Here is a 13,731-nt window from a genome sequence, read left to right as displayed (position 1 = left end):
CTTTGTCCCGACAGGTACCTATTACACCATTCCTTGGCAAAGACTTTTCGGCAGTGGTGACCTCTTCCCATCCAACACTCTACACATTATTATCTCTGGACTCCCAGCTGACACCGTGCCGGAGGCAAGAGCTCCTAAGCCAACTGGAACTGTGCCTCTTCTCTTGTCAAGGTTTTTTTCCTACACAGGAAAAAGAAAGAAAAAAAAAAAGATGAAGTTGGGTAAAGTGGAGTTCTGCCATTTCCTGCAGCTCATAGCTCTTTTCCTGTGTTTTTCTGGGATGAGTCAAGCAGAACTCTCAAGGTCAAGATCCAAACCCTACTTCCAATCAGGGCGCTCCAGGACCAAGCGCAGCTGGGTGTGGAATCAGTTCTTTGTGCTGGAAGAGTATATGGGTTCGGACCCTCTCTATGTAGGAAAGGTAGGGTATCTAACTTTCAAAATTTTAAAGGATTATTGTCAATGGCTATGGTTTGAGTAATCACTCCTAGTTTTTTGATTTTGGAAAGGTCAATGCAAATCATTACTTTTATGAGACAGTGTATGAAGTTTTGTTATTAGCAACTATGAGGTGTAATCAGGGTTATTAAGTTCAGTGAAGCCATAATTTAAGGATTGATGCTCTGTTCCTAAATACAGATGAGGAGTGCCAGAGGCCTGGTTTACCCTGATGCTAAACTCATTGCCAATGTCAGAACAAGAACGTTCAGTATTCAAGGAAGAGCACTGTGTTCTTTTGCCAAGTGATTTTCTAGCTGCTTCTTTTGGGATACTGTGTAAATATTGCACATACTTGCATTAATGCTTCTATCGAATTCCTGGTACCTGCAGTTCAGAAACTGAAAAGTACCATTATCAAACCTAGTTACTCCAAATTATGAGCAACTCAAGGCCATTTCCATTAACAATCTTGTCTTCATGGTTCTAGGATTTTTTTCCCCCACAGCTTCCTTCCATCTAGGAGACTTTTCTTTGGGGTCCTACTGAACTGGAAAGCCCTTCAAGAGAGCATGACCTTTCCCTAAGCATCCTCAGATCATAGTTCCCAGTCTTTTTAAGTTTGTCAAGATTTCTGAGTTTGATGTTTAGCACTGATGAAAGGCTTCTAAGTAGGGCATATCAGCAAGAAATCTATACCTCTGTGTTTCTACTCTTCACTTTGTCAGTTATATGATTCTGTTCCTCATAAAAGGAAGCACAGATGATGGATGAACTTTTCTATAAATCAATTTCTCAACTTTAAAAGATTGAGGAGGAATCTTGGTTATTTATTTTGTGGGTTATTTTCCATTTGTGTATACCTTAAGAAAGAGTTAAAATATTTTTATTGATGGCCATCCACAAAATTAAAGGTATTCCTTATTTTATGTGTGCGCATGCGCGCGCACACACACACACACACACAAATTTTTCTTGCAGTGCCTTTGTATTACCAATACTGACTGGTACACATTGTAAGCAAAAGGATTTAAATAGATTAATGGTTTCTAGGTTTGTGGATTTGGATTATTGAGGATCAGAAGTAACGTTTTCCTATGCTATGAAAGCGTGTATAAATGCACTTATCTTTTTTTTTGTATCCATTCTCCTTTATCAATGGCACTGTCATCTATATTGTATATGTGCTAAGTTTCCTCACTCTATTATCTTTTAACTCGTTTTATTATTTAAAATGAGAGAGAAGTTATAATGCCATGTGACTGACAAAGAATCCAGATCTTAATCTCATTCACTTTAATGGAATTTAACCAATTCATCAAGCTTTCGTCAATGGATAGATCTGAAATATTTAGCTCATTTATAAAGTGTCAGTAGCTATTAGGTGAATGAAGCCATGTTTTGTGACAATGTAAAAATTTTAAAACAGAAAAAGTATGTCCATTAATTTGGTTTAAATGGAGTTGTTTGGGCTAGGCCAACATTTAAAACTCAACACAATTTTTAAAATTTTAAAGTGTCTTTTTAAATTTTTCATTTATGCATAATAATTCAGAGTGTTTATATCCAAATAATATCTAGAAGCCAATTTAATAAACATCTTGGTTTAAGTTCCAAATGTACATGAAGTTATGGAGCAATTCATTTGTTATTTTTTAAAAAGAAATTGTATGATTCTTTAGTTAGGTAATCAGAGAAGATGCCTTAACAGATTTATTTTATAAAGAGAGAGAGAGAGAGAGAGAGAGAGAATTTTTTTTAATATTTATATTTATTTTTTCCAGTTTTCAGTGGACACAACATCTTTATTTTATTTTATGTGGTGCTGAGGATCGAACCCAGCCCCCCTCGCATGCCAGGCGAGTGTGTTACCACTTGAGACACATCCCCAGCCCAACCTTAACAGATTTTATCTGACAGAAAATTAAGATTGTGTTTATGCTTTGTATGGGGAGTTCAGTACCGCCATTCACAGTGAAATGTTTAGGATGGAAATGGGCAAAATAAAAACAACTTTCTTCATTGACTAAAATGCAGAAAAAGGGAAACAGAATAATTGGGGATGGAGAGAGGTTTTATAGACCAGTGAGATGAATACAGGGCCTTACAGTGACAGTTTCTATTTTCTTATAAAATGGTGACATAGAACTTGAGTACTTTAGAAGCATTAACGCAAGTATGAGCAATACTTACACAGTATCCCAGAAGAAGAAGCTAAGAAAATAAAGGAGTTCTTTTGAGGTTGGTGGTCTGAATCATCAGAGGGACAGCTCTGATCACTTGTTTATATAAAATGGGTATGTTTCTGTTGTTTGTTTGGCTGAGGGAGGTGATGGCTATGACCACAAGTGTTTATAGGACAGAAAACTAAGTATTGTAGATCAAGATGTGGAGCAGGAGCCAGGCAGAGCATCATGGAAACTAAAGAAGAAACCTAAGTGGTACTTTCCACTGATGTACATTTAACCTAAGCTAGTTAGATGGCCGCCCACTTGGTCATCCAGACAAGATCTATCTATTTAGGTGCTTTGGATGATGTTAGTACTAACTTCAATAAGACATATCAACTATATGTCTTATAATTCAATTTGATGACATTACATATATTTACAATGTAAATTGAATTGATAAAGTGTTATTGCTGGCTCTGCCACTTCCTACTATTGTATAACTTTGCCTAAGTTGCCTAATGTTACTGAATTTTAATTTCCTCAGTTCTAAAGTGAGGATGTTCATATCTACTATTCAGTTGTTACTTAATAACTGAAGTAAAATATGTGAAATATGCATCCAACTAATCTAGATATTATATTTTCTACTTTACTAAATATTGATTATAAATTAACAGTTATGGATAATTCAGTCTGTCATGTGTCAGTTGTTAAATGTGTGATCCCTTCAGTGAATGCAGGCATGATTTGAGGTATTATTCCAGCTAATTAGAAGAATGGTCTGTTTTGGTTATGCTAAGGAATGCAGTAATCAAGTGTTTATTTATTTGTGTATTTTTAGATCTTCAAATTTGGAGTCAATATTAATAGCTGTGGCAAACAAGATCAGATAAATGACTGTACAGTTAATAAAGCTGGGTCATTAAGGTATTGAGGTCAATGAGATCACAATATGTATTTTGAGTTTATTATTTTATCTAATGTCCTGGGTTGGCATGACACGTGATAACCCAAGCCCAAAGCAGAACAATCCATTGAATGGGGCCAGAAATACAAAGTGAGAACCAGCCTTGGCAGAGACTTATGGACTGAGTTAGACTCTATGATGTCATCTTTCCTTTAGCCTTCCACCCTTTCTTTCGCTATAGACTGGTAAACTGTTGACCCTAAATGTACAGACTAAAGGAAAGAGTTTTACAAGTTCCCATGATTGAGTTCTGTTTGAATGATCAGTAGAGCCCCATTTGCTCAATTCTTAATGACTGTCTTGCTTGTTCTCCTGTTTTTACCTGGGGATAGGGAACCAAGGTGCCTCTTATCTGCCTGGGAGTGTGTCCATTCTCTCTGATCTGCTATTTGCAGTCCAAGAGGCCACAGTTTCCACCCACCTCATTGCATGAGTGTGCCCTTTCCCATCCCACTCTTTCCCTCATCTTGGCATTTCTCACTTAGCGTCCCCTCACCGTCTGACACAACTATCTATCTCCAAAACCACCCAGCCTCTGTTCCAGGTACGAAGTAGTTTTCATCTTTGTTCACCATGGGCTTCCAGCCCATGGCTACGCCCGAGGCCATTACTTTCACTGAGATGTGTGCTCTGTGCGTCTTCCGCAGTCTGCTTTCCTCGCCATTAATATCATTCTTGCCTTTTTTTTTTTCTTCTATTTCCCTTTCTTCCCTACTCATTCAAGGAGAATTTATATCTATTACTACAGCAGAAATCAAATACCTAGAAATGCAATGTTCAGGGTTTACTTTCTTTTAAATCGACGCTTGCCTGAAAACGTTGGTGAGCGTTTTCAATGCATTTCATTACAAGCCAGCAGTCTCTCTCACCAAGAGGTTCTCCATCTCCTGATATCTGAAGCTGTGTTCAGTGTTCCGGAAAAGAAATCTTCATCATGAAAATAGGCTGTGTTAAAAAAATTGAATTACAGATTAGATTCTTTAGCTGGCAAATGTTATATTAGATGCACAAAAAAAGAAAATAATAAATCCCAAGTATTAATTACTTAGGGAAAAAACAAATTTGTCATAATAAAATCTACATTTTATGCATTCTGTTGGAAAACAAAGAAAGAAAATGAAACAAATGTCCTGCAAATATGTGTATTGCCTACCGTCAGATCAGATCTGAAGAGGAGACAAAGCCAGGCTGTGTGTGCATGTGTGTTTAAGGAAAGTCTAGAAAACCCACACCCATAATATCTTTATAACTTGAGTTAATTTGCCAAGGTCCTTGTTCTTACCTATTGCTAGCTTGCTGATAGAAGTGTGGAACTCCTGGTGGTTTCAAAAGGAATGTGGACATGGATCAGCTCTGTGGGATGCAAATAAGTTCAGCTTTTTAGACATACTTTCTGGCAGTTATTTTTAGCTCTTAGAATAGTCCAGTGTAACTGTAAGGTATTAAATGCATCTTCTCCAGCAAATAATTCAAGATTTTTGTTTTGTTTCTTTTTTTTTCCATATAGAAGATAGAATATGTCACATAGTACCTCTAAAATGAAAGAACCCCTACTCATTTCAAGTTTAATATAGCTAAGTACATTCGGTGTTATCTTAAATTACAAATAAAAAGTATAGTTCCCAAAGACTTGATCAGAATGAGCCACACAGAGAATTTGGAGGAAGTGGGGAACTTAGAGTTACATGCCTGATTGTAGCCAAGCTAGATAGTTTAGATTAGGCTCTAAATTTCCAGTTGTATTTCTGTTGATAAAAGTCACTTAAAAACTACCCTTTTTCATGTCGATGCTAATATATATGCTCCAAAAATAGAGAATAAATTCCAGTATGTACCAATTATGTTTGTACATTATATTGATGTTAAATGTTTAGCTATAAAACCAAGACATAAACTGTACTGGTGACTTAGGATTTGCCCTAGGAAGTGAAGTAGAATTGCTTTGACAAGTTTTATGTGCAGGGCCCAATGATACAGAGCCTGAGAACCTGGTGCAGTCCCTGTGACTCCCCAAGGAAAATGACAGAATTAGATAACAGCTGGACAGTTGCCCAGTCTTTGCTGGCTTAAGCACATGTAGGCAAGAAATATACTGAGAGAGAATTTTTGTCTTCATCACTTTGCATGATTTATATTATTTATACATCTTAGGATCATTACCAGGGAGAAATACTAGTTTGCATAAATATGCTTAACATTTCATAAAAAAAATTCTTGGCATGCTGTTAAACCTGCCTTTGTGTTTTCTTTCTTCTACTTTCCCTCATTCCTTTCTTCTTCAAATAATTGTGAAATAGCTACTTTATGGATAGTTTGCGCTAGAGTGAAAAGTTAGAAATAAAGATACTTTTTATAGAATTTGTAGTCCAGTTGATAAGTCAAGCAGGCAACCAGAGGGCAAAGAGGAGCAGTAAATTTTGATGCTAAACTACAACTGTGAGGTGGGTAAAAACAGAGGGATCCACTCATGGGTCTGTGAGCAAATGTGAGCCTGAGGGTGTCTACCTCTGTGATTCCTTTTTATCTCTTATATACAGTCTTTGAATAAAAGCAAAGGAAAAGTGGGGAGGGAGAGGAAGAGAGGGGAAGGGAGGGAGATTATCTTCTTAGAAAAGTAGGGCAGAGTCTTCTAAAACTTCTCTCAGGAAAGCTTCATATTGCAGGGTGGTCAGTTAACAGAAACCCTTCGATTACAGTTACAGTTTTCTCTTTTTTTTGAGCAGAGCTCTGGGAGGGTGAGTCTTGATTTTCTTATCTGTCAAATGAAGATCAAATACGTAAAACTCTGAAACATTTCATTTTAGTGACTTCAGACTTACAAAATGGAAAGTACTATTCCTAAATTTATGTTCCCCAAATGTTGACAATCATATGTGACAATGGCAATAGTTGAAACTAGAAAATTGACATTGGTATAATGCTATTTACTTCTCAGTAGGTTGTATTCAAATTTTCCAGTTGTCCCAGTATTATACTTTTCCTGCTGGGAGGCAGAGCAACATCACAGCTTTTCATTGTCTTTTCTCCTCAGTCTTTTCAAAATTAGAAGAGTTCTTTTGTCTTTTCTTGTAGTTCTTGGTGAGTAATTTGTTAGAATATCTCACAGTGTGGATCTGTCTTATGTCTCCTTAATGAATTACATTTTACCTGTATTCCTGGTAAGAATATTGCAGAAGTGCTGCTCTTCCCCTCTCACCCTGGGGTTTGGAGAGATGCTGGATATTGACTCACTTGTAACAATGTTGACTTGGATCACTTGGATAAGGTGATGTCTGCCAATTTTCTCCACTGAAAAAAGCATAATCTAGAGGTTTTGAAATATTGAAAAGGGTATAAAATCACCCAAGTTGTCCTTACATATGGGAATAAACACTACCATTTAACCTGATGATAGTACAGGATGGTTCAAAACTGTCTCTTGTCCAGGTTTAGGATGGGAAATGGGTTCATCTGAAACATGGGCCAAATTTAAATCTGTAATGTTGTTAGGAATGTCCATGACTTTCTGCATAAATTGATATCTTTTCTCTAAAGCACAACAATGTAGGATGTCTCAGGGAAATTGATTTCGTTTTTGATTTTTTCTGAACTGTACAGTAATATTCTTTACAGTCCAGGATTCCAAGACCATTTTCTACTGATCTAGAGTTTAAAAGAAGAACTTTCCCCCAATTATTTATAACATATAAAAACTGTAATGCATTGTAATGTTGGGTCCCAAATACGTAACCATTACAATTATAAATAAAGCATTATTAAATAATAGGCATTTATTTATTTATTTTACTTTATTTACTTTATTAAATAATAGGCATTTAGGATTCTATAAGTTAGAGGAAGTAACAGAAGAAAATACAACCTAATGTCTCAAACTTAGTATATTCACAGAGTTGAATCTGAACAGCGAATACAATTACATTTCATGTTGAAAAGATTTAGTAATGACAGTTTCTTCTAGTGATCCTTTTTCAGAGTCTATGATATTTCTGTTTCATTATCAATTTTAAATAGATCTTCAGAAAGCTTTATGAGTTAAGAAAAAAGGTGTTTTTATTAGAGATGAAGTAATAGATACTTTTTAAATAAGATAAATAGGTAATAGCTACATGTGGAAGTAAGATGAGTAGGAATGATCATTAAAACGATCACTGAGAAGAGCTAGTGAGCCTATCAGGATGTTTATACCAAATAATTCCCTTATCTTCAAATACTATAATTTTCTAACAATTCAAATTAAAATTAACTCTAATTTGTCTAAAAACCAACCATATTTTGAAGAAAGCTGAAAGAATTTCGGTGCTACGTTGGTTTCTTCAGCCTGTTGTGAAAAAAATGGCATAAATCACAGTGATTCATTTCTTCCATTTCTGGGCTGTGGGGAGGCCAAGGGCAGGTGCCAGAAGGGTCAGACTCTGGGGAGGGCTCTTTGCCTGGCTTGCAGGCAGCCCCCTTTCTCCACGTGTCCTCACATGGCATGGGAGAGGTCTCTTCCTCTTCCAAAAAGGCTGCCAGAGCTATGGGATTAGGGCCTCCATGTCAGGACCTCCTTTAAGCTTGGTCACCTCCTGGAGTCCTTGTTCACAGATTGAGTGACTTTAGCAGTTTGGCCTTCAGTATGGGAATAGTGAGGAGAGTCACAAGTCTGTCCAAGTTATACAAACTTATTTCATTTCACAAAAAAAAAAAAGAGAGAAATGAAGAGAAAGTCACATTTGACAATAGTTAATTTATTTGGCCCTCTGTATCTGTGGGTTGGACATCTGCAGAGCTACCCAACCACGAATCAAAGCTATTAACTACATCTGTACTGAACAAATACAGACCTTTTTGACATCATTATTCCCTAAGCAATATAGTCTAACCCTGTCTTCTATCACATTTCCATGTTCTTAGGTATTATAAGTCATGTAGAGATGATTTAAAGTATTTGGAGGTTTGTTTATATGTAAAAACCTTGTCACTTTTTATAAGGAATTTGAGGATCCACTGATTTTGGTGTCTATAGGATTCCTACGATCAAATTTCCCTTGAATACAATTTAACCAGAATACTATTATTTTACGTATTACAGGGATAACTACGTATTCCATTGTTCAGCTGTAGTAAATAGATGTTCACACCACATTTTCAAAGTAGATGTTGGAAAATGTCTTCACTGGGGGTTTGAAAATTTTATTCAAGTTTGCTTCACCCAGTTGTAGGTGTCAGGCCAAGAGCCAGAGAATTATCTCCTGCCCTGTCACCACATGAAGGAAAGGGAAAACCAAGCATATGGAAGATTAAAACACACAAGTGCTGAGGCCATTTATGTTGCCAGTTAGGTTGGAATCCTTGCCTTCTGTGAGATAAATGCACAAGGGTAATTTCTCAAGATGGGGCTGCATTATGGGAATGGTAATTATAGCACCAAAACCAAAATGATGAGAATCATTGCAGCAAGTTGTGTGTGTAAACAGTGCACAATTATCTGATAAGAATGCTTCCCTTAGAATGTTTACTTATCTCCTTAGTTAAAATGCTGACATGTTTTAAGGTATTTAGCTGAAAACACACAAACAAAATTTGGCCAACACATACATAATGTTCAACAGATGTGAGTTTGAAAGATTTGTGATGATCACTAGTGAAATTAGTCAAACCATGCTTAAATTAGATTTTTTCTGATTTGTGAGTCATTTAAGGGTCCACGTTGGAGCCGAATATGTATGGAAAGGGAAAGATTACACATTCCGCACTTGGTTCTTTGGAATGAAGAAGAAATAAGATAAAAACTGGCATTTTCTTTCCCATAACATATCTAAGAAACTATGTTCTGTATCTCACATCTACTCTATTACCAACATAGTTTACATAATTTTGTCGACTGAATCATAACAGAGCTGATTTTAGATATTTAACTCCTATATCTTACTTGTTCAGGAGAAGCAGATACTGGTGAGCTCTAGTCTTTGGGATTCAATTTATGGAATTCACTTTCATATACCTAAGAAAGTGAAGCCCATAAAAATTTGCAATTTGTATCAGTCACTTAAAAATGATTATTAAAGAAATGAGAATTATCATATTGCTACAGCAGGCAGCATGAGCTTATTTGTACAGAGTGAGTCTTGCACAGAGTCTATAAAGAAATAGAGAGCCATGTCTTCAATAAAAAGACTCCATTGCAGGCCACAGGTACAATGCGGGGGAAGTAGTTTTATGAGGTTGGTATCGGAAGGATGGAATACAGTTTCAGCTTGACAATGAAATTAAAAACAAACTTTATTAGAGAGGAGAAGTGATCTCTCTCATCATGATAACTCCGGAAAACAGATTTTTACCTGTGGCAGAGCAGCTCTATTCAATGACTGTGGTACAACAGTTGTGGGATGTAATGACCTGAAACAAGACTGTTTTCCCCATTGATTAGACCATTTGTGTGAAACCTGAGCACAATTTATGATGAAAAATTGTCACGAGTGTACCGGATTGTAGGCCAGGGTCAGGAGGGAGTGCATTCCATTCTGTTTCAGATCGAATGTAAATGTCCCTGTGGATAGTTATGATGAAAACAAATATTTGAATGATTACTGTGTTGTTGTTATTGTTGTGTGTGTGTGTGTATGTGTGTCTACATATGTATAAATTATATATGATATATTTTCTGAGTGCTTCTTTCTTCACACTCTCTTTGGATTTTGATTGAAGTTGAACTTTGGTTTCCTTGTAAACTCTGAGCACATTAATAGCATCAGTACTTCTAAGAAGAAGAGGTAACTTTTAAGGAGTCAAGCATCTTAACTTCTTCAAAGACTTCAATCACTGTTCAGTTCCTTTTCATATTATTTTTCCAAGCAATGTGCTGTCTTAGAATTTAGCAGAAGACACAATGCCTATCATATTATTTTTTTTCATAAAATGCTCATAAATAACATAATGATTTTATAAAAATTATAGAAGTACCTCTAATATTGAATCTGAATGTTATACTATTATCAAGTTGAAGATAATATAATCTCATTATTTTATTTTTATCTTAGAATTGGTTTGGCTTTAAATCTCATTTGCTCTAGTTTCTTGAAATCAATAATATTTTGTACAATATTCTGGGTGGGTGATAAGGCAACCTTAGGTCCAGGTCTTAGTGGGGCAGGAGTTCATCTCACAGTTATATGATCTGGGTTTCCATGCTGATTCCACTACTTACAAATGGTGGGATTTCAAATAAATAAGCTCACAAGGTTGGTGTAAACACAAAGGAAAGAATGAATGAGCATGAAAACCTAAAATGAAGTGTAAAGGGGCGGGAATGTATTTCTTAAAGGCAGGGGGTCCCATGTGGACAGGAATGATGTTCATTCAAGTGCCTGTGTGGACTCTGTGGTGGGGACTAAAAGCACCAGGAGCTCATAGAGCTTTGAGCACCATGAATGGTCTTGTGAGGGCACATGAAGCTTTAGGACAACTCCCTCCCATTTTGAGGAATTTGAGTTATATGTATCTGTAAAAATGCTAGAAGGCAACAATTTTGCACCCCTGCAATTTTAAATGATTCCTTGTAAAGTGGAAGCAATTCATGATCTCAAGCATTTTATATAGGACATGATTTCCAGAACTTTCCACATATGCTTGTTTCTCAATGTCCTAAAATATGACAATCAGGATTAAATTTCCAAAATTGTAATCTATAGATAAATAATAAAATAAATAAATAATCTAGTATTTTTTTTGTTTCTCTTGGTATTTGATGTAAATTCAATATTCCTATTCACACCACAAGCCATGATGGCATAACTAAAATTGTTATCATGTCTAAAGAAAAACAACACAGCCAATGAAAAATTAGGGTGTGAGTCTAATTATACAGAATCGTAAGTAAAAGGAAGCTACAGTGAAATTAAGTATTAATTATCAAAGTCAAAATCAATTTCTCCAAAAATTATTTTCTCCAGAAAAATATTAAACATAGAGTCTAGAGTGTCTTCTTTCATAGCACACTTTGAAAACTTGTCTATACTAGCTATTGTTTGCCTTTGTTGACTCTCTCCTCAGGTCTTTGAGCTTCTCCCTTTTGTTTTGCAAGTTAAAAAATGGATGAATAAAAAAAAAAAACACTGAAAATGGTAAAAATAAAGGTCCCTATAAAAGATTAAAAAAAAAATCTTTTTTTCATGGATGGTCTTCTCCCCCCTCCAGGAGAGAGGGCCCATTGTACTGCTGACACCTTGGACCTCTGTTGGGCCAGGAAGGACATTTCCCATGTTCCTGCATCTCACCTGAGCCTGATGGGTCAGGGCTGTCACTAGGGTTCCAGCAGCTGTTCCACGTCTCCAGTCATGTTGGGTCTGTAGGTCCAGGACAGTCCAGTCTAATTGAAACATGTGAGTTCAAGAGCCAGAGGGGTCTTGACTAAAGGGTGACACCACCCAGACAATGCGGGGAAACAAAATTTAGCTTCCCGATAATTCCTGTAATGTTTCTGGCCATGTTTTAAAGTCATCCCTATGAAAGCACAGGGAAATAAAAGGAAAAGAGATGGGGAAAAGATTAGTGGGTTCTGTTGTGCTTCATGGGAAAGTCAATGTATTAATCACCCACTTCCCTCAAAGCAAAAGATAGTGAGAAGACTTCAGCTGGCTGGTTGATAAATATCAAAGTTATGAGGAAATAGAGGTTGGCCCTAAGGAAGTAAGAGCTTTAGAAAAGTAAAATGAAAGCTTAGTTTTATTTTCTCATAGGGACTTGGAAACAATGTAGCAATTTCCATGTCACTTGACCAACTTTGGATGGTTACCTAATTCAGAGGCTATAGATAGCAATGAGTTAATAGGTTATGCAGTGAATTAAGAAGAATTTTAGCTTCATTGTTAACTTCCTAGTCAAGTTTTTAAATCAGGGAGACCATTGTGAATCTCAGCATGATCACTTACTTCGAAATGACTTAAGTTTTAGTTTAATCTCTGTAAAATGGGTTGAAAAACAAGTCTTATACAACAGAGTTCTTATTAGGATAAATATGATAGTATGTGCAAAGCCTCTCATGTTTGATTGATAGAAAGCATATATTAAAAAATTACTGTTATCATTAATAATAGTGGTCTATATTTTTGCACTGTCTTCACGGCCAGTTTCCATAAATGAACTGATTTAGGTGTTTTCTTTTTAAAGCATATTTTAAAAACAACCTAAAGTCTAAGGAGAACCCAAGCAAGATTCATCACATTGGCACACTTCCTGAGCACAGACAAGTTCTTTACCTTACCTTTCCTTGTTCACTCATCTATCACAAAGGGGCAAAACACCACATCTTCCTCATCCACAAAGTTAGAGTCAAACCACAATCAGATAATATTTGCCGAAGTGCTTTGCAATGTATAAGTGTTAAATAGGTTGTTATTCATGGGAAGATCAAATAATAGTTATATTTGTAAAATATTAGGCTAGAAAGAGATTTTGCCCTATATAATTCTTTTTGTAATTATTGATGAAGAATACTTGTACAATATACTTTGGTAATTATTGATGAGTAACATGTATGTATATATATCACAACTGATATATATTTGCATGTACATCAGAAACATTTCCAGGATTTACCTGCCATGTATCAGCTTATATATTCAGATTTATCAGATTTAAAGTCCACCCAGGACATTTTTTCAAACCACAACATTTGAAGAAAGGACCACACACACACATACAAATAAAACAAACAAACAAACAAAAAACAACCTACAAGACTGTTCCATTTTCAGATTTTCAGATACTTCTCCAATCTGAAAAGATAGTGAAATATTTGAGAGTTCCTCAGGAGGCACCAGATACCTGTGCCATTAGGAATCCACTGAAGAAATGTGATGCTGAATGAAACTAGATAAATGGGCTTGCTTTATAATCTCTCAGTTTCTCAGGTAATTTTCTTTCTATTTTTTTAAGATTATGCCTTAGGTCATAACTTATTTAGTCTGAAGTTTGACTCAAATGTATTGGTCTGGTTGGCTGATCCTGTACTTCATTAAATTCTGAACTCAGAACTGAGTGTGACCTATTCATATTTGAGTTTTACAAATGATAGGTAGCATTTAAACCTCTTCAGCATAAGTATTCAAAATCAATACTGATAGCATTTTAGAATAATGAAATTCAGACTTTTTGAGGGGAAGAAGGTACAAAATA

At 35.9% G+C, this 13,731-nt stretch overlaps 1 protein-coding gene across 1 annotated transcript in view; it reads left to right on the top strand.

The window, feature by feature from the left end:
- Window positions 1-211: 211 nt before the first annotated feature.
- Window positions 212-13,731, top strand: part of Cdh7 (cadherin 7) — a 107,584-nt gene continuing 94,064 nt past the window's right edge. The window contains exon 1 of the mRNA XM_026407485.2: window positions 212-421. Within this exon, the coding sequence (XP_026263270.1) occupies window positions 212-421 (210 nt within the window). The remainder of the gene's footprint in view (window positions 422-13,731) is intronic.

Source organism: Urocitellus parryii, chromosome 13, assembly GCF_045843805.1.
Source record: "Urocitellus parryii isolate mUroPar1 chromosome 13, mUroPar1.hap1, whole genome shotgun sequence".
In the NCBI taxonomy this organism is placed as follows: Eukaryota; Metazoa; Chordata; class Mammalia; order Rodentia; family Sciuridae; genus Urocitellus; species Urocitellus parryii.
This window is presented reverse-complemented; position numbering and strand designations above follow the sequence as displayed.